At 41.1% G+C, this 25,970-nt stretch overlaps 2 protein-coding genes across 4 annotated transcripts in view; one reads left to right on the top strand and one right to left on the bottom strand.

Annotated features, from left to right (window-relative positions):
* Exoc2 (exocyst complex component 2) overlaps positions 1 to 25,970 on the top strand; it is a 223,616-nt gene that overhangs the window by 182,434 nt on the left and 15,212 nt on the right. Inside the window, exons 28-29 of one of the 2 annotated variants that reach the window (XM_090356362.1) lie at positions 6,203 to 6,277; positions 8,650 to 8,689. In XM_090356362.1, the coding sequence (XP_090212488.1) occupies positions 6,203 to 6,264 (62 nt within the window). In that variant the 3' untranslated portion in view covers positions 6,265 to 6,277; positions 8,650 to 8,689. Of the gene's footprint in view, positions 1 to 6,202; positions 6,278 to 8,649; positions 8,690 to 25,970 lie in introns of those variants that run through there. The other variant, XM_090356361.1, reaches the window with a different exon arrangement.
* On the bottom strand, positions 357 to 18,355 carry Irf4 (interferon regulatory factor 4). 2 transcript variants are annotated; one of them, XM_090356364.1, is made up of 8 exons: positions 18,084 to 18,355; positions 16,345 to 16,531; positions 15,333 to 15,418; positions 14,560 to 14,704; positions 12,404 to 12,511; positions 8,966 to 9,319; positions 4,693 to 4,805; positions 357 to 1,272 (listed from the first exon to the last, which is right to left on the bottom strand). In XM_090356364.1, exons 1-8 carry the CDS (start codon positions 18,297 to 18,299, stop codon positions 1,129 to 1,131), a joined length of 1,353 nt encoding a protein of 450 aa, XP_090212490.1. In that variant the 5' UTR covers positions 18,300 to 18,355; the 3' UTR covers positions 357 to 1,128. The 2 variants fall into 2 exon arrangements, with proteins under 2 accessions (XP_090212490.1, XP_090212491.1); XM_090356365.1 differs by having other exon boundaries at positions 14,560 to 14,701.

The following is a 25,970-nucleotide window of genomic DNA, read 5'->3' as shown; positions in this document are numbered from 1 at the left end:
GGTCAGGTTTACAAAAACAAGTGAGTATCTTTGGGATGCTATAAAAGAATGTATTTGGAAAAAGCACAGTAATTTGAAGGCTGGATCAAGCTATTATTGGCATGAGGAAGCATCTAATATACAAAATAAGCAGAAACAGCCTTCTGAGTGGCAGCTGCACAGTCAGCTAAGGACTGCCAGGGTGTTCTGACAAAGCTCATCAAACTGAGCTGCTGACTCCTCCCCTTTAGTGTTGCCATGGCTACTACCCATAACCCAACAAAACAAACAAAAAGAGGGGAAATGTCACAGAGCTTTAAAAATATATCATTGGTACTTAGACTGTTGTTCTTTAAGGAAAAATATCTTGCCAATAATTCAAAAGAATGTGAAAGAGATAAAAATTACAAAGGAAGAGAAGAAACCCTCTTAACTAGTTATTATAAGATTGTATGACAGATTTAACAAAGGCCACCCAAGAGTAGCCCTCAATTTTTGGCTCAAGAAAATAATAACACTCCATCCACTGTCTTCCAGGAGAGATCAAGGAGAGGAAGTAGTAGGGTTAGGGGCAAAGACCACCCTGAGGAGACCCAGGCTCACTCCTGTACACTACAGTCCAGCCTCAGGCTAAAGATCTCAGCCTGAGGTCCTTGCACTCAGTGAACATTTTGGCAATAACTATGGCACTTACACCTATGCATGAGTATATTTAGGCAGGGGAGCAAAGTAGTCTCCTATTCAGACTTTACTTCCCTGAGAAATGGAACATTTAACTGTTCTTGTGATCAGATTTAAAGATCAATACTGAAAAAAGCAAAGTTTCTCAGTCTTTAAGCAAGAACTAATTTACACAAGATTGAAGAAAGCACTTAACTCAATGTAAACACATTAGTAGGCCAATTTTCACAGTTATTCACAATGGCAGACACTAAAACACTGGAATAATCTACTTGTTATGCTGGAAAACCATCACTTCTTCTGGAAGAAGCTCAATTGTCAGTCAGATGCAAATGCTGCTGCACATCCTCTTGCTGCATTTTCCTCCTTTATTGAAGTGAGACCCCTACCTCTGAATTTCTCAGAAGAAATCAAGGACCATCATCAGAGTCAATTATTTACAATGACACAAAATCAATTAACAGCTGTTCATTCCTGGATAGAGGAATGGCGGATGGATCTGTGGTAATCCTCAGGACTGCTAATGTGTTCAGGTAAATCATAGCCTCTCAGGAAATGTCCACTGTTTTGTTGAGCAAAGTAATACAGTTGTCTGGCTAGAAGAGGTTCCACCTTTAATAAGACATTTAAGAAAGATGTTACTAAGATATTCTTTTTCATAATATTTGAATTATTTTTTCATATATTTTTTATTGTAATTAATAGAAGGGTTACATTATAGTCACCAGATAGAAGGTGCATTACTTCACAAACATTGATACTCTTTCTCATGTCTTGGTCCCATTTTTCCCTCCTCCCACCCCCACCACGCATCTTGTTTTCCCCCGTTCCCTATCCGATTTCAAATAACCAAATAATCATATACACAATATATAAGACATTCTTTTAACATCCTGCAGTTGGTTCACTATGAAATAACCCTCAAATTCTAAAGGCTGAAGTTTAAGTGAAGTATAAAGTTATATGCTATGCACATTAGAACATTTCATATTAGGAACAATTGGAAGTGCCATTTTTTGTTAGTCCTTATGCAAATAACCTGCAAATAGAATCTATTTAATCCTGAGTTTTAAACTACAGTTAAAGATGATACTATTTAACTCTCTCTTTCATTTTACTTTTAATTAAGACTGAATATTATCAGATAAAATGGTCAAATTAAAGACCAAGTGAATTTCAGAGTATGTCTAATTGTGACTGATGTTTGACAGGGTGAAGGGCTCACCTAAAACAACTGATCATAGGTTGGGTTCATAATTTTCAATCAAAGGTAAAAGAAAAAGTGACAAAATTCAATGACACAGAGCTGCTATTGCGGACACAGGTTGTTAGTTTTGAGTGTGGGTCACATTTGGCTTTTAAGACTGGTATTTAAGACTTTTTTTTTTTTTACAATAAATGAACATTAAAAGTTATTTATATAAGCCTTTTCTTATAAAGTCCCAGACAAGCTGATTGATCTTGATAAGTCAATCATGCTATTAAACTGAGCCTTTATGTTTTCTGATACATGAAGACCAGCATAAATCCTTTGTAAGTACCTGGAATTAATTAAACCCATTTAAAAATGCCAATTAATTTATTTCTAATATGCCAGTACTGGAGCTTGAACTCAAGGCCTCATGCTCTTGATGGATTTTTACTCAAGGATGATGTTCAACTACTTTAGCCACACCTCTACTTGAATTTTGCTAGTTAATTCGAAATAAGAATCTCATAGGCTTTTCTGCCTTGACTGGCTTCAAACTGCGATTCTCTGATCTCATTCTCTACAGTAGCTCAGATTATAGGCCTGAGTCACTAGTACTTTGCCCAAACCATTAAAAAATTCAATTTATGGGTATGGACATGTTCAATTTCTTTTTGTGGGCCATATGCTACTATTTTGAGATGTGCCTTATTTTGCTAACCTTAATGAAAGCTATTGCATCCCCTTAAAGTCACAATGATGGCTCATATTATCATCTACTTCATAATGTTATTTATTAATTAATGTTATTATTAATTCAGTTTTTAAAAGTCTCTGCTGATAATAAATGACAAGAATTATATGAAGTATTATATCAATCACTGGATAGAATTCATGAGAAAATGCTAAAATCCAGGATTTTGTCTCTGTTGGTTTTATTGTTTATTTGTTTTTGTTTTTGCTTTTACAATCAAGAGTGGAGCTGCAAAAAACAAAAGGAGAGTTGTATGTTCGATGTTAGGTTTGAGAGTATTTCATTTTTAATAATGGAGATTGAAAAGAGCCTATTTTCCTTTTAATAAAAACGTCAATTACTTATCATAGTAGTGCCCATCTTAAACAGCGCTCAAGGAGGGACCAATCACTTGGATTTCTTAAAAGATAGAGCTTCCTCTATCAACATGTCCAAGAAATAATGTTTTAAAAATTTGGAGCAGAAAATAAAAACAACCCTAAGATACCACCTTACCCCAATAAGAATGGCCAAGATTTTGAACTCAGACAGATGCTGGTGGGGTTGTGGGGAGAAAGGAACCCTACTGCACTGCTGGTAGGATTGTAAACTAGTTCATCCACTTTGGAAAGCAGTGTGGAGGTTTCTTAAAGAACTGAAAATAGACCTTCCCTATGATCCCGCCATACCACTTCTGGGCATCTATCCTAAACACCATAACCCAAGATATGATAAGGACACCTGCTCAGCTATGTTTATCTCTGCACTATTCACAATAGCTAGGCGATGGAAACAATCCAGATGCCTTACTGCAGATGAATGGATACAAAAAATGTGATATGTATATACAATGGAATTCTACACAGCCAATAGACAAGATAAAATAATATAATAGCATTTGCAGGTAAGTGGATGAATCTAGAGCGAATCATGTTGAGTGAGACAAGTCAAGACCAAAGGAACAAAAAGTGCCTGGTATCCTTAATATGCAGCTATTAGATCCAAACAGTACAAGAGCAAGGACTGAAAAGTTGCATACCCAATGCTATGGACGTGGTATGGGAAATATAAACACAACTACATAGACATAAAAACTTATGACTCTATAGATATAATGTTTTATTACATAGATTAATATGTATCTAAGATATACAAACCCTTAGCCTAATTTTGATTATGTTCTAAAAACTAAGTGCCAGTGATTGTATATAGAGATTCCCTTCTTGAATACTTGTTTGTTAAACACGTCATTTGAAATAAGATATAAAAATCAATGTTAATAAATTCTTTAATTAAAAAAAATTGGGGGCAGAAGCACATGCATAAGCATCTTCCCAGTTAAAAAAAAAATTAAGGAAAGAGATGTTCCCAAAACAGTATTTTTTTTCTCAGTGACACTTAATTTGAAGTGGCCTCCTACTTCATACATGAGCTATAGCCCCTCATTTTTATTTTTCTTAATTTTTTTCAGACAAGATTTCCTGACTTTGTCTAGGGGCCAGCTTCAGAAAGCAATCCTCTCATTTAAGATTCTGGGATAGCAAGGATACATCATCACCACACCAAACTTACTGAACTAATAATCTCTGGCTAATTTTCTCTGCCTGGTGATGAATCATAATCTTCCCAATATCTATCCTCTAAGTATCTAAAATTTACAGGTGTGAATCACCAAACTTTTTGGGGGGAGGAGTTTTGGGGGAGTACTAAAGTTTGAGTTCAAGTTCTTGTACATGTCTACATCCCTCAAATGGCTAGACACATTAAAAGATTGTTAAAGAACAATTTTTAGTATTCCTCCTTTTAATACCTGTAGTATGGAAATGTAACAATTTGAAGAACAGCGAAAGATAGAATGAAAGCCCTGGGTTTGATGCATCTACCATGATTCTGTGATGACTAAGTCTTAGGTGAATAGCCTGTGGAACCTGTGTTCTGCTGATCGCTGGACCTCACTTCCTCCTGTTCTATTTCAAGGTTACATTTATTTTCCCAGGTCACTTGACATTTGCTTTTCTCTTGAGACTTCTCTAAATTGGACTTTGCTCTTGATAAAGAATAGGAAAACTCACTGATGTGTAATTCAATGACAATGTAATGGAATACTCACGTGGGCTGTGATGAGCTTTCTCTGCCTCTGGGGGTCTGGAAACTCCTCCCCAAAGCACAGAGTCACCTGGAATCTTGGCAGGGGCCGGCCATGGTGAGCAAATGGCTGCAGCTCTGTGAACCCACAAGAAAAAAACCCTACTCAGAAACCCAGTACAGCAGCTAAACAGGAAGCAAGAGCTGCCTGTGATTCTTCACTGTGAGAAGCATTAGGGGGTACTGTTCTTCTAAAGAGATCCTTGAGGAAAGGAACAGACCCCAGGTACAAAATCACATATATATGATTTCCCTGACAGGGAAACTGATACAATGATATTTCGGCCAGAAGAATATGGCCTGAAATTATAAACACTGTTCTGTAGCTTGGACCCATGAGGAAGCAAAACATTGCCAAAACGAGTGAAGGAGACGGGAAAGAAAAAAGAAATTCAGGCAAAAGGGGGAATGCAGTTTTTTGTAAATTAGAAGTTACTGATATCCCAGGGTTAAAACATCATTCCATAACTCCAGAAGCCACACTACCCATCAACTGCTACCAAGGCATCTAGAGCTCAGGTACAAGGTAGCAGCTGCTGTGTCTGACTTGGCATTAACATCTAGACCCCACACAGGAGAACTGACTGGATTTCTCATCTGTCACAGGGAGAGAAAGATATTAGAAAAGATAATCATAAAGCCTCACTGGCCCTTGCTCTGGTGGAAATACATATCCTGAAGCCACTGCTCTCACCCAAAGATACAAAACAACAGGGACATTGTTGGAAAGACACATACCCAAGGCCTGAGGAAATGGGGGAAGGGTGGGGGGAGGGCACAGTGGTAAAGCAGTAGCTTCACATTCTCAGTGCCTCCATGGGTTCCCTACTTAGCATATCACTAAAGGAGAAGGAAGAGGAACAGGAGGAGGAGAAGGAGGGAAGAAGAAGAGGGAGGAGGAAGAGGAGGAGGAGGAGGAAGAAGAGGAAGAGGAGGGGGAGAAATATGTGTGCTAAGCACTGATGAATCATGCTTATAATCCTACTTAGGAGTCCAAAATCTGAGGATCTCAGTAGTGATCTGGCCAATAAGTCCTGAGACTTATCTCTAATTAAATGGCAAAAAAAAACCCCAACAACAATAGAGAAATAGTTGTGAGTTCAAGCTCCAGCCTTGGCAAAATAATAGTAGTAATAATAATAATATAAAGGAAAAAATTGCACATGTCCAATTCTGGCGTTAAGCCCTGTTATCCTTAATAGATTCAAGAAAATTCTTAGGCCTAGAGCTAGATTCTATAGTCTTATCTGCAAAATGATAGAATATATATGGCTGAGGTTTATTCACAGTAGCAGTGCATCTGTGGTCGACCGTCATCAAATGTGCACCCTCAGCTATGCCTTTGGGGACTGTCCCTGTCAGGATGCAAGTCCTGAATTGGTAGATATCAAAGATTCCACTGCTCTGTGTAGCTGAAATGTTTCTAGCTAACTCACAACCATTTGACTTCCTGCTTTCTTTTTTCCTTCTTCCAGAATTCAAACTAAAAGCAACAGACTTAGAATACATAAAATACATTCACACTGCTGTGGCCTGAGCTAATAGGAGTGGTAAGTTGGCCCTTTTCTCTTAAAAGCCCTGCCTCAAATGCTTGCCAACCCAAAAATACTTGGTGGGAACTTTTAACTCTGTGGGGGCTTTCCTGCCCTCCTGTGATGTTTCAATGTTCCCCTTGAACATAAGTAAATATCAGAGATTCTAGGCAAAACAAACAAACAAATAAGCAAACAAAACAAGGCCCTGGATACATAGGGAGACAAGGAGAAGAGGATCAACCTTTGCTTTGATATTAATCAACTTTTACTTAAATATTAATCAACCTTTCTTAAATGTTAAGTTCTACACAATCTGCAGCCTGAGGATGATGTCCTTCTGTCACACTAGCTTCTTGCCTGCAGCCCCTTGTTACTTATGCATCTGTGACTCAAAGTGTACCTTACAGATCAGTCCCAATGGAGGATTCTACTTTGTTTAAACATGCTTGATAAAACTGAGAAACAGTGACACATTCATTGGGATTCCATAATTGGAAAGCCCTCTCCCCGTAGTATTGGTTGAATCCTCTTAGGAAACTCAAACTGGAGAATTAGGACTACCTTCCAGGGCAGATTTATAAACATTTCAAATGTCCTCAGCATAAACATTGGGTCTGACACCAAGATATAACCTGCAGTATGAGCAAGACTTGGAGGTGATCGACTGCTTAGACAAACAGCACTGGCCCCAAGTACCTTAACCACACAGCTGCCTTGGGGGATCCAGGGACATTTCCCCTTCCTTCTTCCTTCTTGTGTCCCACCTCTGTGTCAAGAGATTTTATTTAGGGACACATTTGGGGGGGCACTAAAAGAATTTAAATAAGCTGAAGCAAATTTGAGCTAGGCACTGGCACTGAGGCATTTTTATTGAGAATGAATAGAATGAAGAAGCACTTTCAAGAACCAGCTTCCTGGGGCCAGGAGCATGGCATTGTGGTAGTGTTTGCCTAGCATGCATGAAGCCCTGGGTTTGATTCCTTGGTTAACACATATACAAAAAAAAAGCCAGAAGTGGTAGAGCATTAGCCTTAAGAAAGCTCAAGCACAATGCCTAGGCCCTGAGTTCAAGCCCAGGACTGTCAAAAAGAGGAAGAAGAAAGAGGAGAAGGAAGGGAAGGAGAAGGGGAAGGAGGAGGAGGAGAAGGAGGAATGGGGGGAAGGTGGCAGCGGCAAGTACTTACTGCCTCCTCCTCCTCCTGGGGTTGTATCCAAAGATAGCATGTTGAAGGGCTACCTGCACTCAAATACCCTTCACAGTAGCCCCATTTAAAGAAGCCAGGAAAAGAATGTGATGTGCGTGTGTGTGTGTGTGTGTGTGTGTGTGTATCACTAAGCCTGTAAAGAGAAGGTAACTGTTATTTGCAACATTGGAGCTGAACCTGAAGACACTTATGCTAAATGAATTAGGTTTGCATAGGAAAACAAATAGGGCTGGATTTTACCTTTAGAATCTAAATTAGTTGAACTCCTGAAAGTAGGGTAGAATGGTGGTTATCAGAGGCTAAGGGAGGGAATGAAAGTGGCTGTAAGTTAAAGGATAGTTCAAGAGAGCTATATCCACCCTTGAGACATTAACAATGCATTGTATACTTGAAAATTGCTAAGAGCGGGTCGCAAGCCTTAAGTAGTGTTCTTATTGACTCCTTAAAAAAGATGTGTGTGTGTGTGTGTGTGTGTGTGTGTGTGTGTGAATGGATTTGTTAACTAGCTTAGCTCAATTTGGTCATTCTATTATGTACATATTTCAGAACAATATGCTGTACATAGGTATGTGGTGGTACATACTTAGGAAAGGGGAGGTATATGAAAAACCAAAGCCATGGGGTATTTCAGGAAGGGCATCGTGAAGCAGTATATTTAGAATAAAGGGGCCAAAACTAGCCATATTAGATAGGTAGAACAACTTTTCCCACCTAAGTTTCCCTCCATCTATATGGCTAAGTGCCCCCTTTGGATGAAGCCAAACCATAATCTGGTCAAAGATTTCACAAAAGCCAGTCCAGGGCTAATTTAACTTCACAATATGAGAACCAGGGCACCAAAAAGTATTGGAAAGTATGCTGAGACACATTTGTGTATGACAGAGAACATAAAGCCTTGTCATCATTTCTCTCTAGCTAAGTCAGTTCAGTTCTTGCTTAGCCTTTGTCCACCTGTGGGGGTAGCAGCTTCATAGACAACCCATCTCATAACCAAGAATGTTATCAGTGTAGTTCTAACCTTCATGATTTTTTTGAAGTCAGAAAAGAGCGGAACTATCAGGGGATAAATTTGTGGAGAGCATATTACCAATAAAACCAGAACTTTGTGAAGAAACCTGCTGCTAAAAATCAAAATTGAAAGATAGCGGCTTGATACCACAACTACCATGGCTATTTTTCCAGGCTCTTCTTTGTGCTCCATTGCTGATGTGGGGAGTAAATGGCAGGCAGAAGAAAGATAGGAACCCAGAAGGAAATATATTCTGGAATGAAGCCCATGGGGTGCTTAATAGAAGTGAGAGCACTGCTTGTGGTAAGAGGAACCTTGTCGTATTTGGACTTCCATGGCTAGAACTATGGAATGCAAGAGGGGAGCCAGGCCGGAAAGCGTACCTACAGTGATTTCCTTAGAATGAAGGTGAAAGGGAATCCTAGTTCTCTGATAAAAGCAGCCAAGGTTTATAACTAATCTCCAATCCAATAGATACATGTGCATTACCTGACAGAAACTGCTGTGTGTCAAAGAGTTTGCAGGTCTGGTCTCTCTCCAACTTGTTGGGTCGATCACTGCACAGTGCCAGAGGTCCATCCCAGTAGATCCTGCTCTGGCACAATCTTTTGGCATAAAGCCCATCCGGGGCCATCCACAGAAGCACACCCCTCTCAAGGTGACTAAGCAGCTTTTCAATGTTCTTCCTCTGCCCATTGTCTTCTGGGTAAGGGAATAGGACCTGGTCCAGGTTGCTGGCATCATAGGTGTGTCCATGAGAAATTCGGCAACCCTCCGGGCTAGATGTGGTTAGTTCCTTCACCAAGATTTCTCGATAGTACAGACAGATGTGCAGCCGACAGTCTGAAAACACAGAGTTCTGGAATGAATGTTGCTGAGCCTGGGACATCCACTACCATACCCAAAGACTAAACCAGAACCAAGGATAGAACACTAAATCTCAAGACACACCAGGAACAAACGAGAAGTTCTAGTGGCAAAGAAGTCTGGGAGAACATTATACTCATAAAAATGATGTTGAAATCCCATTGTATAACTACTTAAAGATCGTTTTTAAAGATTAAAAAAATTCTTAGAGATACTGTATACCTTGTTTCCCCCATTGAAGATTGCGAGATTAATGCATTCATTACTTAAAGAAGCCCACAGCAAGAAACTTATTTAGCTAACTCAGCTTTTTCCAAATGTATGTGACCATGTATTCTATTTTCTTGTGAGTGATGCATACCTTACTAATTTCATGCAAAATATAATCTTTGTTAGTAACATTATTTTTTAAAGATAACAATGATGAAGAGTAATAATAATTGTGTATAAAATACCAATTCATGAGTCAATGAATGAGAATTATTGATGCAAATTGATTTTGCAGGTGGACTTTAATTTAATTTCTACTAGCAAAATTAATTATAATGTTGTTGTGCACCAGTGGCTTACACCTTTAATCCTAGCTACTAAGATTTGGAGGATCATTGCTTTTAACCCAGAAAATCAGAAAAGCTCAGAGACTCCATCTCCAATTAATAGCAAGAAGCCAGTCTGGAGGCATGGCTCAAGTTGCAGAGAATCAGCTATGAGTAAAAGCAAAGTAAGCTTGGCGCTCTGAGTTCAAGCTCTGGCACTGGCACATTTGCACACACACACACACACACACACACACACACACTGTGTATATCTAAATACATATACATCATAAATCTATTATATGAATAGCAGATATGTAATATGATGTGATTAGGCAAAAATCATACACATGTGTTGAAGGGTAGATGCTAGACTTTAAGAGGTGATGTAGTCAAAGTAAATGTTATTTTTATTTTCCACTTTTGTTTTTCTGATTTTAAATTAATTTCCTACTGTACATACATCTTTATGAGTGTATGTGTGTGCATATAAATTATGGATATATATATATATATATAAAGAAATTAGTGAGGAAAACACTTAATAGTCAATGTTGAAATCCCACTAAGCTTTGTGTTCTAAGTTGGAAAGTATCCCTAAAAATGAGTTCTCTAAAACTTTAAGAAGAAAACAAATTCATTTATAATAACTTCACTGAGTTCATAAATCTCTTTAACATATCAACCATAGGTAGACCATCCCAAGCTAGATTTGCAAAGGACCCTTTAACTTAGTTCTTGGATTGAAGGGTAATGGGAAGCACAGTTCTGTGACAGATGCACTCTCTTATGCATCCCAATAAAAGAAACCCACAAAAGCCTCTTATTCCTCAATGACAGGTTTTGAAATATGGCCCATATCACTGTCTCTTTATTTTCTATCATTATAAGCAGCTAGTCAGGTGGTTCACAGATGATAGTGGGTGTTGGCCATCAGAGGTGACTTACAGGGTAGGTTTCATTTCATTTAATGTCATCAGAAATCATGAGGTTGGAGACATATAAATAGCTATTGGTTTCCTATTCTTCAAATACCCACACAAGTTGAAAGTTTCTAAAAACAGACAAGGCTTGCTCCTCATGAGTACCTTCCCCTCGAGGATTCCCTCAGTTACTCTAAGCATCTCAGAAAAAATCTAAGCATCTCAGAACTTCAGATCTAGAATGATATGAATGGAATTAGAAGATTAAACTACTCCTCTGGGAACTAGGAAAGTTCCAACTCTCCTCTCCTGAAACCTTTAGAACTTAGCATGTTTGCTGCAGACTGTTGAAGACCCTTTGGCAAGATATGGTTTCTGAAGCTTAAGTTATTCTACTTAACAATTCAAAATATCCTCAAAAGCATAAATAGACCCATAGAAAAACATGATGTGCAATCTGTGATAGCCTTTCTTAAATAGATAAGCTTTTTCTGATGCATTGATTCTTCTAGAAATGGGAATTTACAATTAAGAACAAATCCATACATGCATACTCCTTTTGGGCATAAGAATGCCACTGAAGCTCAGTCATGGTGGCCTATACCTGTATTCCTAGCTGTTCAAAAGGATTGTGGTTTGAATGAAGTCTGAGCAGGAAAGTCTGTGAGACTCTTATATCTAGTTAACCACCAAAAAGACAGAAGTGGAGCTGTGGCTCAAGTGATAGAGGGCTAGCTCTGAGCAAAACAGGCTTAGGGCCAATGCGGTGGGTGGCTCATGCCTAAAATCCTAGCTACTCAGAAGGCTGAGATCTGAGGATCAAGGTTCAAAGACAGCCCAGGCACTAAAGACTGTGACACTCTTATCTCCAATTAACCACTAGAAAACAGGAAGTATGGCTGTGGCTTAAGGGGTAGTATGGTACCTGTGAGCTGAAGAGCTCAGGGACAACACCCAGGCCCAGGGTAGGACAGTAGCCTTGAGCTGAAGTGCTCAGGGCATCACCCAGGCCCAGTTCAAGCCCCCCCCCCCACACACACACAAAGGATTAGGAACACTGTCCAGGCCAAGCTGCATGGCCAGCACACACACACACACACACACACACACACACACACACACACACACAAACATGGTGACCAGTGGCCAAGACTCATGTCCTCAGAAAATGGATGCAGGACCACCTGGTTGAGGATATAACCTGGATGGATGGACAGCTTTGTGTAATGAGAAATTGTATGCTTTTCTAAAAAGTTGTCCTATTTTGAGAATGTTGGTAAAGAAAAAAATTTTTAAACGAGTGTATGCACATTCCTAGAAATTCAGAAACATGTTGAATGGAGATAGTAGTATGACGCTCTAGTGTTTGGAACTACTATCAAAAATCATAAGCTAGCTGGCTTTGCTTTTAGATTTTCTAGAAGGCTCTTTATTCACTGAGGTGACTATAATGCCTGGGTACCAGGATATATCTGCATCCACTCCTAACCCTAAGGGTACAAACTGAGTATTTAAATCCACACCGAAACCACCCCAGGTAAGTGAAGCCAAGCAGAGGCTGGCCTCCTGTAGGTGACTCCAGAAGCAAGTGCAGCACTCACCTGAGAGCGCCAGGGCTTCAGCAGACCTTATGCTTGGCTCTATTGGGATTCCAGGAGCCTGAGATTCAGGTGGGGCACAAGCATAAAAGGTTCCTGTCACCTGGCAACCTGCATTTGCAAATAAAAATCAGATAATGTCCAAGCAGCATCTGAGTGGTTTGAGTACACTGGGAGGGAGGACCTGGGTCCCACTGCCTTTCAACCAAAGCCCAGCTCTAAGTACCCACTAACAGAGGGCACATAGTCGTGAAGCAAAAGCAGGTCCAATAGTAGGAAAAAACCAAGTTTGAAAGAGGAAGGAACCATTGTTCAGCTTTGAAAGGAAACTCAGAGGTCTCTCTCTGTGTCTAAACATAAAGGTTGATTAAAAAGTAAAAAGTTTTTTCGTCTACATCTTCATTATTTTTTACTACTCCTGGCTTCAGGAGAAAATAAAACCATACTTCCTGTGCCCCAGTATGTGCTATGATAGATATGAACAGACATGACTGGAATATAGGTCAGTGGTACAGAACTTCTCTAGCATATGTGAGACCCTGAGTATGATCCCTGGCACTGAACATGAAACTAATTTTGCTGGTATTTGACTTAATGTTATCTATGCATTGAAACACATCTATGCATTCTATTTCTGTGCAATCTGAAGCATTGCTACTTTGCTATGGTTATTATTTTAATACAGCTTGGTGCACTTGGCCCAAGTCTAAAATTTTAGATAATAGTTTAATGTGAGTTGATTCTTCTACTGCAAATTAGAAAAACAAACTTTGCTTCAAATCACTTTTTAAACATGAATAAAATTTAACTTCAATTAGACATGGTACCAAATATACACAGTAAATAATGATATGCTTATTTAATGCCAGAAGCCAAGAATGGTGGGGCATGGAAGAAAAAGGAAGGAATTGAAGTAGCACTGTGGATCAAAGAGTGGGGAGGTTGCTGAAGGAATAGGGCTGTCCCTGACAAAAGCTCAGGGACAGTGCCCAGGCCCAGAGTTCAAGCCCCATAACCGACAAGAAAAAGTAAAAAGAAGGGATAACAAGGAATTGTGGAAGACCAAACATTTCAAGAACACATGAAAGCATCAGTGGTGACTCATCTCTGGACTTGTATTTACACATAGAACTCTAAAGTCCTAATCTTGTATTGAGAAAAGTTTTCTGTACCTAAAAAACTAGTTCTGCTATGAGATCTCATTTTTATATTTGTAGTAGTCTTGTAGACATGAGACCACATATAATCCAGAATAAACCAGTTATTGGGGACTCAATACTAGCTAGGCTCCCGTAGATACATTTTGTATTTTTATTTTTCATGGGTTTTGTCTACTCCTTTCACCTAATACTTATCACCTTTACTGTTAAAAACAGCTACAATGCACATATCACTGCACAAGAGATATATACTGGCTCAATAATCTTCCCATGTGCCCAAACAACTGATGTACACTCACCTTACAATGATAAGTAATAGATTAGTGAGAGTATGTGACCCTTTGTCAGTATTGGGACAATCCAAGAAAAAAACACTGTCAAAATTTCTTCTCTTTTCCCTAAGATCACAACTAGAGCTTAAAATTATTCAGGAAGGATAAAAAAATACTAACCTATTAATGAGATTGTTTATATATATAATATATATACTTACATGTTCTTATGTATAAGTATACATAATATATAATATTATATCTTAATACAAATTGATCATAATATCATACATATGGAAATACATATAGAGATAGGATTATAGCCAGGTTGTCAGATTGTCCTTTGATAACCTTATTCTTATGTAGAAAGTGGGGCTTTGTCTTAAAAGATACAGAATTACACTCTAGATCTTCTCTGACTTCCTGGATGTACTGGTCATTTCTTATATTCTGTGAACTTTCATGGTCTTTGTTTTGTAAAACTTACATATTATCTGTCTAGAATGATCTCTGGGGTTTTTAATTAAAGCCCCACATAGGAAAGGCTCTAATATGGTTTCTAAGGACCTTAGCATCCAACAGGACAAAATACTCCCCACCCCCATTAGCTGTACAGATCTTCCCTCTGGGAAGGGGAAAGCCAAGTGGTATTGTTTAGGAGGACTACTTGGGTTTTCCCCACAGTCTAATTTTGCTCTTCTGTCTCATGGCCTGGCACACTCCTTACCATTTTCACAAGCCGGGCCTTGCCAATGGTGGCCCCGAGCACCAAAAGTCATAGGACATTGATATGGGATTTCTGGGTGTGGCTGTTCAGGAACATAATCCCTCCAGCTTCTGTCATGGGGTGGCATCATGTAGTTATGAACCTGCTAAAGAAACACAGGAATTGCTGAGAGGAAAACATCTTCACAAGGATGCTTATGTATCCCCAAACGCCTCTTTAAAGCCAAATCATTTTATCAACTCAAAAACTGGGAAAAAGTGTTCATAAAAGTAGGTAGAAAGTAGCTATTGAAGGTCAAAAAGCACAATGGAGATATTGTTGTAAAGTAACAGATCTGTGTAAAGTTTCATCATATGGTTCAGCCCTGAACCAAAAATACTGCAGGGAAATTTGCCTTTTTTTACCCACCAAAGCAAATAAAACAGAGCTGCAATTCACATCAGAAAGTCTGGAGAGATCAGCTGCCCTGTGGTTTCACATGATAGAGCCCTATTTCCAAAGCCTTTGACTTCCACAAAAGATCTACTTCCCAGGAAATTTGAGAATCCATAGAAGTGTATCTGACAGGCAGGACACACCCAAACTTCTCTAGTCAACCAACAGGGAATGATGGTCACTTGGAAAGTGAAACATGGATTCAATGACCAGGGGTTGGTTTTTCTTGGACCAGTCATAGCAAAACACTTAAGTCCTGCTAGTTTTGCTTAGGTTTTCTCCCTTGGTGTAGACCAAGCCCATAGAATCCAGAAGCCCAGCAGCACCCTCTCCTATACCTGGGCAGGGAGTGAGGTGTAAGGTGTCATGGTATATGGGTGGCCCATGGTCATCTGTGGGTCTTCCAAAGTAAGCTGCTTTGCTCCTGTGTTTGAGGAAAAGGGAAATGACACTGAGTAAAAAAAAGGAAACTGACTTAACTAGATGTAAAATCCTGGAAAAATCCTGGGCTGGATTCTTAGAATGCGTGTGAGACATAAAGCATGTTTAACACTTTCCTGGAGTGCTTATTGAGTCATGCCATTCAACAGCTCATGCTTGTGTATAATAGATTCCAAAAAGGAAAACCATGTTTAAATGTGTTTTATGACCAAACTATTCTCCCCCACCAAACAGATGCTGCTCAAATGAGGTCACCTGTATGATTTATTTAAAATGAAGATTCACAGCTTCTCTTGGATACTCTGGTCAGAAAGAAGGGCCCAGGGATCTGATTTTAATAAGGCATCCAGCTGATTGTATTATACTCTAAAGTTGGCATCTTTATTACTATAAATGTATCAATTTATGGGTGTGCAATATGCTTTCCCTTGTGGAAAATGGTTATTCATTAAGGGCTTTTAATGTAAAAGAAATAGTCCTTTTCATCAGGATTACAGGGGGAAGTTTTTTTCCTGTGGTCTGTTTAATTCATCCCTCCTATCATTTGTTAATTTATTATTTGTATATCAATAATTTCATTTTTTACATAAGCAATGTTTACTGTATCTTACATCTCTGAAATTTTCAGGGGCTTGGAAATTTATTTGGAAATGTGGGCCACATTGCAATTGAATAGTCTACTTGAAAAAAAATATACAATGCACAGAGACACGCAAATTATCCTGCTCAACTATCATATGATTTTTGAATAATACCCTAGAGTTTGTGGGCAAGGAGGCTGCTGAGCTTGAAAATAAGACAACAGGCAGCAGTTTATAGAAAGGCAAAACATAGCCTGAGGATGAAATTAAGGCACTATAAATGTAAGGTAGCCTCTATTCTGTGACCCACATTCAGAAAAGCCCCTACCTTTCTTGGCTCCCTCTGGAACAATGCGGTACACCTTGTATGGGTCAGAAATGTCCAGCTGGCTCCTCTCAACCAATTCCTCAAAGTCATTGCTCTTGTTCAAAGCACATCTTAATCGTGTCTTCCAGGTAGGAGGATCTGGCTTATCGATGCCTTCTCGGAATTTTCCTTTAAATAGAGCCCAAGCCTGGTGGAAAAGGATGGAGAGCATGGAAAGTCAAAACAGCCAGTCCTGGGGCTTGAACTCAGGAATTTGGCACTATCCTTGGGATTTTTTTTCCTCAAGGCTAGCTCTCTACCACTTGCGCCACAGCTCCATTTCTGGCTTTTTCTGTGTATATGGAATCATACCCTGGGCTTTTGCATACTAGGCAAGCACTCTACCACTAGGCCACACTCCTGCCCCCAAAACTCAAGACTTTAAAAAAAATCAGGGGAAATTATTTCCTTTCTCTTTTCCTTTTCTTTTCTTTTTTCTTTTTGTCTATCATGGAGCTTGAGCTCTGGGCCTGTGCATTGTCTCTGGTCTCTTTAGCTCCCAGGCTAGTGCTCTACCCCTTGAGCCACAGCACTACTCCCAATTTTCTGGTGCTTAATTGGAGATGAGTCTCAGGACTTTGGTGCCAGGGCTGGCTTTGAACCATAGTCCTCAGATATCCACCTCCTGAGTAGCTAGAATTACAGTTGTGAGCCACTGGCGCCCAGCTTGGGACTATATTTCTTAAATAAAGCACAGTGCTTCAGATCTACACTTGCTTAAAATAAGGATCAGAAGACCACAGGGATGCATTAGGCAAAACATTTCTAACCTAAGCCCCTACCGCTGGATATTTATAAAATTCAGGCTGAGCTGTGGAGGCTCCTGAAATGGACTCTTCCCATCCAGTACCTGAAGTGTGACCAAGACAGTGGCCAAGAGCTGTGGTCAGAAAAGGTCCCCACAGAGCATATCTGGATGGCACATAGTCTTAAGTACTATCTGAAAGCAAATTCCCAGAGGGAGTTCCCAGTCTCCTGCCCTTCTCTGCCTGCAGGAGGGGGCTGGGACTCAAAATTCACAGGTTCCAGGGAGTGCTGTGGGTGGGGGAAGTAGTCAGGTGGGGGATGGGGAAGAAGGAAGGGACCGAAAAGGAGAGGGAGATAGGGAGAGAAGGAAAAGGAAAAAATAGAGAGAAAGAGAAGGAAGGTAAAGAAGGAGAGGGAGGGAAAAAGAGAGGAAATATCCAGAGACAGAACTAGATATTGCAAACTAAATCTAATGGGGTGGGGATCCTGAGAGCGAAACTCAAGTAGTAATTAGAAGAACAGACACAGTGAGAAAGAACACCAAGTAGGCAGAGATAAGAGCACTGACTCGTGCCAGAGAGCAGCACACAGGGGCCACATGAGGCCGAGAGGGATCCAGAGGGCTCAAGGCTTGGCTGGCAACCCACAGAGCAGCAACCACGTGCCCTCTGGCCTTTGACCGCCTCCTGGACAATTCTCTGGGGGGATATTCTGTGTCCCAGCCCTCTGACTGGCTTCCTGGAAGTCCTTGGGAAGGGTCCCTCCTAGCCTTTTTCTTTGGCTTTGGGCCACTGTCACTTAGGGATCAACCCATCCCACGCGGGGACAGGGGGACAATCACTGGCTAGCTGCGGGGCATGGAGTGGAGGGGGGGGAGGGAACGCTGGATCTAAGTTCTGTCCGGGGCTCGTTGCCTCTCCTCTCATCCCACCCGGCCCAAAGGGCTAGACTACCTTGAAGAGGGCGGCGTCCTCTTCGCGGTTGTAGTCTTGTTTTCCTGCGTGCTTCCACGGGATGCGGAAGATGCTCTTCTCCTCGTTCTCCCACACCAGCCCAGGGTACTTGCCACTGTCAATCTGGTCGATCAGCCACTGACGGAGTTTCCCATTGCCGCAGCTCACCGCGCTCATGGCGAACTCGCCGCCTCGGCTGCTGCCCTCCAAGTTCATGCCCAGTGTGTGGCCCGTCGCCCTCGCGCGTGTGCCTAGAATCGGATTTCTGTACTCTCGGGCTGCAGGGGAGAGACCTGCCCTTCAGGACTCTGCCGCACCGTTCTAGGTCACCCCGTCTCAAGCCCTCCCCGCCCGGGCCGGCCCCTGGAGTCAGGCGTGGAAACTTGAGCCGGCAGCGCCAGAATCCCCCCAGGACCAGGCACCGAAACAGACCAGGGGAGAATCCCCTCGGTGCACCCCTCTAGGGAGGCCATCCTCCGTTCTCTCTCGTCTCACTCATTCATCCCACGACCCAAGAGTTCTGGGACATTCGCAACTTTCCACACACTGCCCACCCCTCCGGCCGTCCCGCTTTGGGGATCGGGTTTGCGGGGCTCTCACTTGTTCAGGTTCCTCTTTGCCCACCCGCAGTCCTTTCCATCTCACGTTTGCCTCCACTCTCGGGGGGCCCTCCCTTACCCATTCCTCACTTGACTCCCACCACAACGCGACCTCACACGTGGAGGCTTCCCCTGCCTCCAGGCTCTGAACCCAGGCTTTCCAGGTGTGAAAACACCTAGCTGGTCCTCCCCCTTCTCTTTCTTCTTTACCCTCCTTGAGTCCCCAGAATAATCTTAGTGCTCTTCAGCTAGCTAGGATGAAGTGACCAACAAGTGGCAGAGTGTAGGTACTAGAAGATACAGAAAGTAGCTGGAGATTCTGCGTGCGGGGTATGTGTATGTGGGGAGGAGGGGAGGGAGGGCTGAGGCAGAGAGGGTGCTGGCGAGGGCGACTTCAGTTCCCAGGCCTGAAGGCAAAGGAAATCGCCAAGATGGGGTTGAGGCAGCACTGCGCAGGGCTCAGAATCGCCCCAATTTGGAGCTCCTCCTCCCCCATCAGCGTGGTAGCACACCAGAGAGCCTGGGGTGACTTTGGCCCCTTAAGAATGAGGAGCCACCCAGGGAGCCGCTGATTGGAGCCACAGGGGTTCAGAGGCTGCCTTCCGGGGACGACGCGGGGGGCCCCCACCTCGCCCCCTCGTAGATTCCTTTCACTGCCCGCCTCGCCCCCCGCCCCCAGGAGTCCGGACGGTCCGCTTGGCCCAGGCCTCCCCCGCGCGTGGCCGTCTCTCCGGCGCGGGCTGGGGAGCCGAGGGAGGAGGGCTGTGGACCCGCGAGAGCGCCGGGGATGCTCTCTCCGCGCCCGGGAGCCCGCACCGACGGAAAGGACTCGGGGCTTCCTCCTGCTGCACGCTCAGTTCCCCCGGACGCTGGGGTTCCAGGCTCTGGGGAATCCAGAGCCTGGCGGGTCACGGCATCCTCACACTCCTCCCCACCCCACCCCCCTGGCCTGATTCCCGGCCTTACCTCCACCGGGCACTGGGAGTCGAGGGCAGCTGCTGCGGCGTCCCAAGTTCAAGTGGTGAAACTAAGAGTGAGGTGAGAAAGAGGAACTTTATAGAGCTTGAAATCCGCGGTGGGGCGGGGCGTGCGGGGGGCGGGGCGGCTCCGCCCGCTCCGCGCGCGCGGCAGGGGTGCGAACCCGGGGAGCCTGGGTGAAGCTAATGGCTGTGGTGGGTTTGGGGACCCGGACCCTCGGTGCGTCCACCCAGGCGTGTCCTACCCCCGGGGCAGTCACTTCGAAGCTGCTTCCTATGAAGCTCTGGCAGGACCTGCCCCAAGGCTTGCAGAGCAACAGCTATGAGACCGCTATGTGGCTAGGGCGGGAAGTGGGAGGCTAGTCGCAGAGGGAATCCAGAGCCTGAAAGACTTCCTTTGCAAAGCTTATTGAAAAGCATAGGTGAGGAGTCCTCTTTGCCCGTAAAAAGAGAAGCCTATCTTCAGCAGAATTTAGAGACTACGATCCTCAGGAACATGTAAAGACCTCTGATCTCTTGAGCTGTAAGTCCTGCTTCAAATTCTGGGTTCTTCACGTTTAAAATGCATCTATTCAACTGATGAGTTGAGAAGACTCGGAGTACGCATAGCAGTTCAAGTTTGAATCGTAGTAAAGCGAAAGAGAGGAGGGGGGGAGGGTGTCTATATACTTGATTGCATGGGGATGTCGGTTCACCTCAAAATGATAACAGCATTAACTTTTTCTTGTGGGGCAGCAATGTCCGAAGTAGAAATAATAGTTAAGTGTTCTTAAATTTTTGACTTCATTTTCCAAGCAGTCTTTTCCCTCCAAATTTTAACTCTCACAGCTTGAGCCTTCTGAGATTTGGTCAGATCATCTTGAATGCTACTGTCCTGTTTATTTACTTAGTGTTTTCAGGTAAACTATCAGATCTTTAGTTTCTATATGATTTTTAGATCACAAGCAGCTCCACAGGCAACATCTGAAAAACTTTTGATTTCACTTACTTCTCAGTTTTCTTTTCATCTTACATATTGAGTCAATGTCTCCTAATTGAGGAAACAACTAAGTTGGGGCTGGAGGAGAAAAAAAAAAAAAGAGGTGTGTTTCTATCTGGTGAATATAATGTAACCCTTCTATTAATCACAATAAAAATAATTTTTAAAAAGAGGTGTAGTAAAGTACAGACTGGTATGCTTTCCCTACAACTAAATGGCTTTCTCAGAAATTAACAGGATGCTCTGCATGTCACCCAAGTAAATTTTCCATTGTCAAAAACAACAGTTTCCTTGGAAGAAAATTCTTGTTACAACTTGTTTTTCTTCCTTTCTACCTCTTTCACAGATTCATTCATTCGGTTAGATATTTTGAGCACATGCTACTTTGTCAGGAGCTGTTATAATCACTTGAGGCACAATGTGAACAAATCACAGATTGCTGCCTTCAGAAAGATCCTGTTGTCAGCAGTGTGTTACAATTTTTTTTAAAAATGTGCACACACATTAGACAAAAGGAGACTAAAGACACACAGTTTCAAGACAGAGCTTTTGCTCTTTTGTCCACAGGTCCTCTGAACCCTGTGACTCATTTTCAGCATTTGCTTCACTCATCCACATCCTCTGTCTTTTGAAGTTCAAAAAACAGTCATCCTATGAAACTTTCGGAGACTTTTCAGTTACCTTGTTTTAAAATGTGATTGCTAACCTTCAACGCCATCTTCTGGCTTACTTGTTGGTCAGTGATTCACTAGAGGTGGTTTTAAAATGACAAGATGAATTCAAAGAATAAAGTTTTGAATCACATAACCTTTTAAAATGTATTTTATTAACATATATTAGTTCCACAAAATCATGTGTTTAATTATGCTGTTTCTACATATGGATATAATGTACTTCTCTTACCCCTTTCTTATTTCCTTCCCTGTTTCCCTTTATTTCCATGCCCATGACAGTCCTGTTTGTACTTTCATATTCTTGCTCTGCCCTTCAGTTCCACATATTAGTGACAATCTATAATACTTGGCAGTGAGATACTTGTCTTGCTTCATCTAATGTGATGATCTTCAATTTCATCCATTTTCTCGCAAAGAAAAAAAACACCAACAAGAATAATTTTGTTTTTCTTTATGGTTAAATAAAATTCCAGAAGTCTTGATGTCTCTCTAGGAGGGAGGAGTAAGTGATCCAGTGGGTGCTGCTGGTCATCCATCAATTACTTTTACATCTTAGTCATAATTGAAACAAAAATGACAGTTTTTCAAGCTGGAGCATACTTTTAATCTGACTAGATAAAATCAACACTAGATATTTATCTTCAATGGCACAACTCACTTACGCACAAAAAATAAAAACAAAGAGGAAGTGGGTTAATTAGAATGCCTATCCCAAACAAGGGTATATCGTATGCCATAAGAGGACTATTTCAGTGACTATTCATACCCAGGTTCAGTGTTGCTGAAAATGGAATCCAGTGTTTATTCACATTTACCAGAAAGAGACTGCAAGGAAACACAAAATACCTAAATTTAACATTTTAAGAAGGGATCTTTAAAACTGATACATTCATATGCAAGGAAAATGCTTTAGAAACATCCATATTAGATGCACACACACACACACACACACACACACACACACACACACACACACACAGAACCAGCTGCGGGTATAGCTCAGTGGGAGCTTGTTTGGCCCTATGGTTCATCTCAGTATCACAAAACAAAGTAACCAGAAAAATAATAGCAAAAATAGAAAAACAGATAGAAACTTTGCCTATCTAACATGATCACTAATTTATTCTCTACAGTGCAACTATTCTTGAAAAATGTAGAGGGTGGTCTAGGAAGTTTCCTTAAATTATTTACTATTTACTAAAATTGATTATGTTGTTTTGATGTTGTTCTTGAAGGATAAATCTCCTCTTATGTCTTTTGGCTAGTATGTGTATGTGATGCTAATTATTACCATTGATCATGTGGAGATCAGTGATTATATGCTTGGATTTGAGGGGTCAGCCAGCCCAGTTTCACACTAGTGAGACCTTGATGAACTAACTCTCCAGCCTTCACATATTCATCTAAGGTGATAGTATTTCTGCCTCCTAGTGGTGCTGTGACAATAAAGTGATGCTTAACACAATGCCTGGGACATTATAAGTCCACCTAGTGAAGACTATTAGCATTTATAGCCTACTTCAACACTTTATTTCATCTGATTTGCCAGTCATATCTGCCTTGTGGGCAGGCAGCCAGTATTGAGCCTAGTTGTAAGGATGAGAAAAGAGAACCAGACTGGTCTTTTGCCCAAGAACACAGCTTTATTTTCCCCCTGATTTGGCTGTTTGGCTGCCTGGCTGCCCCTAGAGCTAATGTTTGCAAACTGGTCTCTGAGTACTCCACCATTTGGGAGGTTGTGTTTTCATGTATATGCTGGTATTCATTGATTCATTGCCTCGGTCAGTGTCAGAAAGTCTTGTGAAATGGAAGTTCATAGTAGGTAGCCATCAGGTCTATAGCCTACCTCTAAATAGTTTTTCTTCCTACTTTAACTCATGATCATTTATAGTCCTCATTGGCCTTTTTGTTTATGATAAATTTGGAGTCAGAAAAACTGCATTTTTTTTTAAAGCCACTGGCCTAAACATTGGTCTTCATTTCAGTGTTCAAAGACCTAAATTCACTTTGGGGAAATTGGAGTTAACTGGTATTCTTCCTCAGCCACTCCTCTTGGATAATCAACCAAATATTGAAATAAATACCGGTAACTTTGTCATAAAAACCTTATCTTCAACACTCACTTCTCTATGAATTCATGCATCATACCCACAAAAAAGATCTAACTTCATATGCTACCTTTATAAGAAAGTAGTTTGGGTGGAACATTCTGGAATGAAATTATATATGAAATATATAATTTTTACCACCCGCCCACACAGTCTAAAAGAATCGAACATTTTAGTGAAAGGATACATCTTTGGCAATATTAATATGATCGGTAAAGTAGGATTTTGTTCACCTAAAGCTCTATACATTTTTCTAATTTAATTGGCAAAATGCTCTTTCTCTAAAGAATTTCCAAAACTCCAGTATTAACATTCCAGAACAGGGGCTATTGAGAAGCAGCTCGTGATTTCCTTTGTACTGAGTTAACGTGTACTATTTTTCCCTAGACATTGGAAAACTGTTGGTTCAGGCTGCTCGTAAATGGGACTTGTCTTTCTAATTCATTGTGTAATAAGAAAATCATAAAATCAAAGACTCTAGGGAAACATCATCTGCTTTTCCTGTGTTGATAAACAACTAGCTTTTCCCTTTTTGTCTCCTCCTATTGCCAGCATTCTAAGAAGTTTCCTTGTAACATTCCTTTCTCTCATACTTGTTACACTCACTACATAAGTAGTGGCATTATACAAGGAACCACTTGATACTGCCAACTCCCTTTCCCAAGGCAACAAAAAGGCACAGTCACTTGGACATTTTGTGAAAATTAAAGCAATAGGTGAAAGGCAAATGACATTGTTTTATTTCACTCATTTGTAGCAATGTTAGCTTAATCTAACTCCACTGACTGTTCTTTCAGCTAAAAACACAAAGCTGTATACCCTCACTTGTTACACATGAGTGTAACTCCCAAGACTAGGACATTTGGCATGGTCAAGTGTATATTTCAGAAAAGTTATACTGAGTTGTGATAACAAAATTCCATGAAAGTTGGGAGGTGGGATAGGATAGGGGAATTCTTCCATGCTCACATAAAACACTCATGACCAGTCTTTCATCATTATGCTGAGAATCCAGGCTGACCAAAGAGCATCAGTAGAAAGCATTCCTGATTATTTGACACAGCTCTTCAAATTTGACCTGTGCAGTTGCTCTCCAAATTCCTTGTAATAGGTAGGAACCATAGTAGAGGAAATGCTGTTTGGCAATATTATATGTATGACAGGAGGGAGGGCAATGACCAAGAATTCACAGAGGACTCAAGAGAGACAATGAGCTACTTAGACAGAGCAAAGAGGCAAAGTACACAGGAGGAGAAAGAAGACATATTAGGCTGTGTGGACAAGTGTAGTGAGACTTAGAATTAGGGAATGGTATCTCCAAGAAGCTGCATATGTACATGTGCACACACATCTTTACATATACATACACACACATATATATACATACATACATATATACATATCTGTCCATAGATATAGACAGATATATGTATAAACACATATATAATATAAGTGTATAGGTCTATATTGAGCTATCTTATAGCTTTTTCTTAAATCTAAATATAAATAAAAAGGACATTTATTTCATAAATATCATAAACACATAGCCAGAGGCAATATTTTAAATAATTTTGTGCATGATAGCAAATTTTGTTATGAAAATTACTTGTAGCACCATGTCAGCACATGGAGTTTGGATTTGAACCTGTGATTAGGAAGTGGTTTGAACATTATGTCTCAATTAAAATGTATTTGGAGGTGAAGCCTATTTGGGATAATTAGGATTAGATAAGGTCATAAATTTACAACCTTCCTGAAGGTAGTCCTAAGCTAGCTACTCACTGAATCCCATGGATTGTGTCCTTCGATATACTGTGGAATAACACGAAGTACCTTATCATATATATATATATTTGCAGGCCCTTAAACTCAGGGCCTGGATGCTGTCTCTGAGCTTCTTTTGCTCAAAGCTAGCACTCTACCACTAGCCACAGTACCACTTTCAGCTTTTTCTGTTTATGTGGTACTGAGGAATCAAACCCAGGGCTTCATGCATGGAAGGCAAGCACTTTCCACTAAGACACATTCCCAGTCCAAGCCTCTATTGTTGAAATGAAGTATCCGGTTTGTGGGATTCAGTTATACAAATGGAAAAATTAAGATATGTGGCAACCGTTCTAGACTTTCATCCATTTCCACTATTAAGTTTGGATGTGGTTTGAGTATGTGCTGCTCAGTATTCATGTGCTAGAAGCTTTGTGTTAGGAGGTTGTGGGTCCTTTAAGAGATGGTGCACAGTGAGAAGTAGGCTCTTTCCTTAGAAAGAATTTCTGTAGTTCTCTGTTGCCCTGTTTGATTATTTTAAGGCTGTTGTAAAAGAGTAAGATTCATTGTACATTCTTTGGTTTCTGTCTGTTTGTCTTGTTTGGGATCTCTCCCTCTTTCAGGTTCCCCTGACATTGCAAAGCCATCTGCCATGAGGCCCTCACCAGTACTTTTGCCATGTCCTTGAACCTTTCAAACTACACACTAAATAAATCTCTTTTCTTTACAAAGTAGCTATAGTCAGACATTTTTTAGTTATAACTAAAAATTGACTAGTATGAAAGC

The sequence above is a fragment of the Megascapheus bottae genome, chromosome 22 (genome assembly GCF_031878675.1).
Source record: "Megascapheus bottae isolate mThoBot1 chromosome 22, mThoBot2.hap1, whole genome shotgun sequence".
In the NCBI taxonomy this organism is placed as follows: domain Eukaryota; kingdom Metazoa; phylum Chordata; class Mammalia; order Rodentia; family Geomyidae; genus Megascapheus; species Megascapheus bottae.
Note: the sequence above shows the minus strand (reverse complement) of the source record. Positions and strands in the feature narration are given on the sequence as shown.

Coding starts and splice junctions, on each gene's coding strand:
- Irf4 (XM_090356364.1), bottom strand. CDS start 18,299: ATGAACTTGGAGGGCAGCAGCCGAGGCGGCGAGTTCGCCATGAGCGCG. Junction 4,806..8,965: donor CACACAGCAGTTTCTGTCAG/GTAATGCACATG, acceptor GTGGGTTCACAG/AGCTGCAGCCATTTGCTCAC. Junction 1,273..4,692: donor GAAAGCTCATCACAGCCCAC/GTGAGTATTCCA, acceptor GTCTTATTAAAG/GTGGAACCTCTTCTAGCCAG.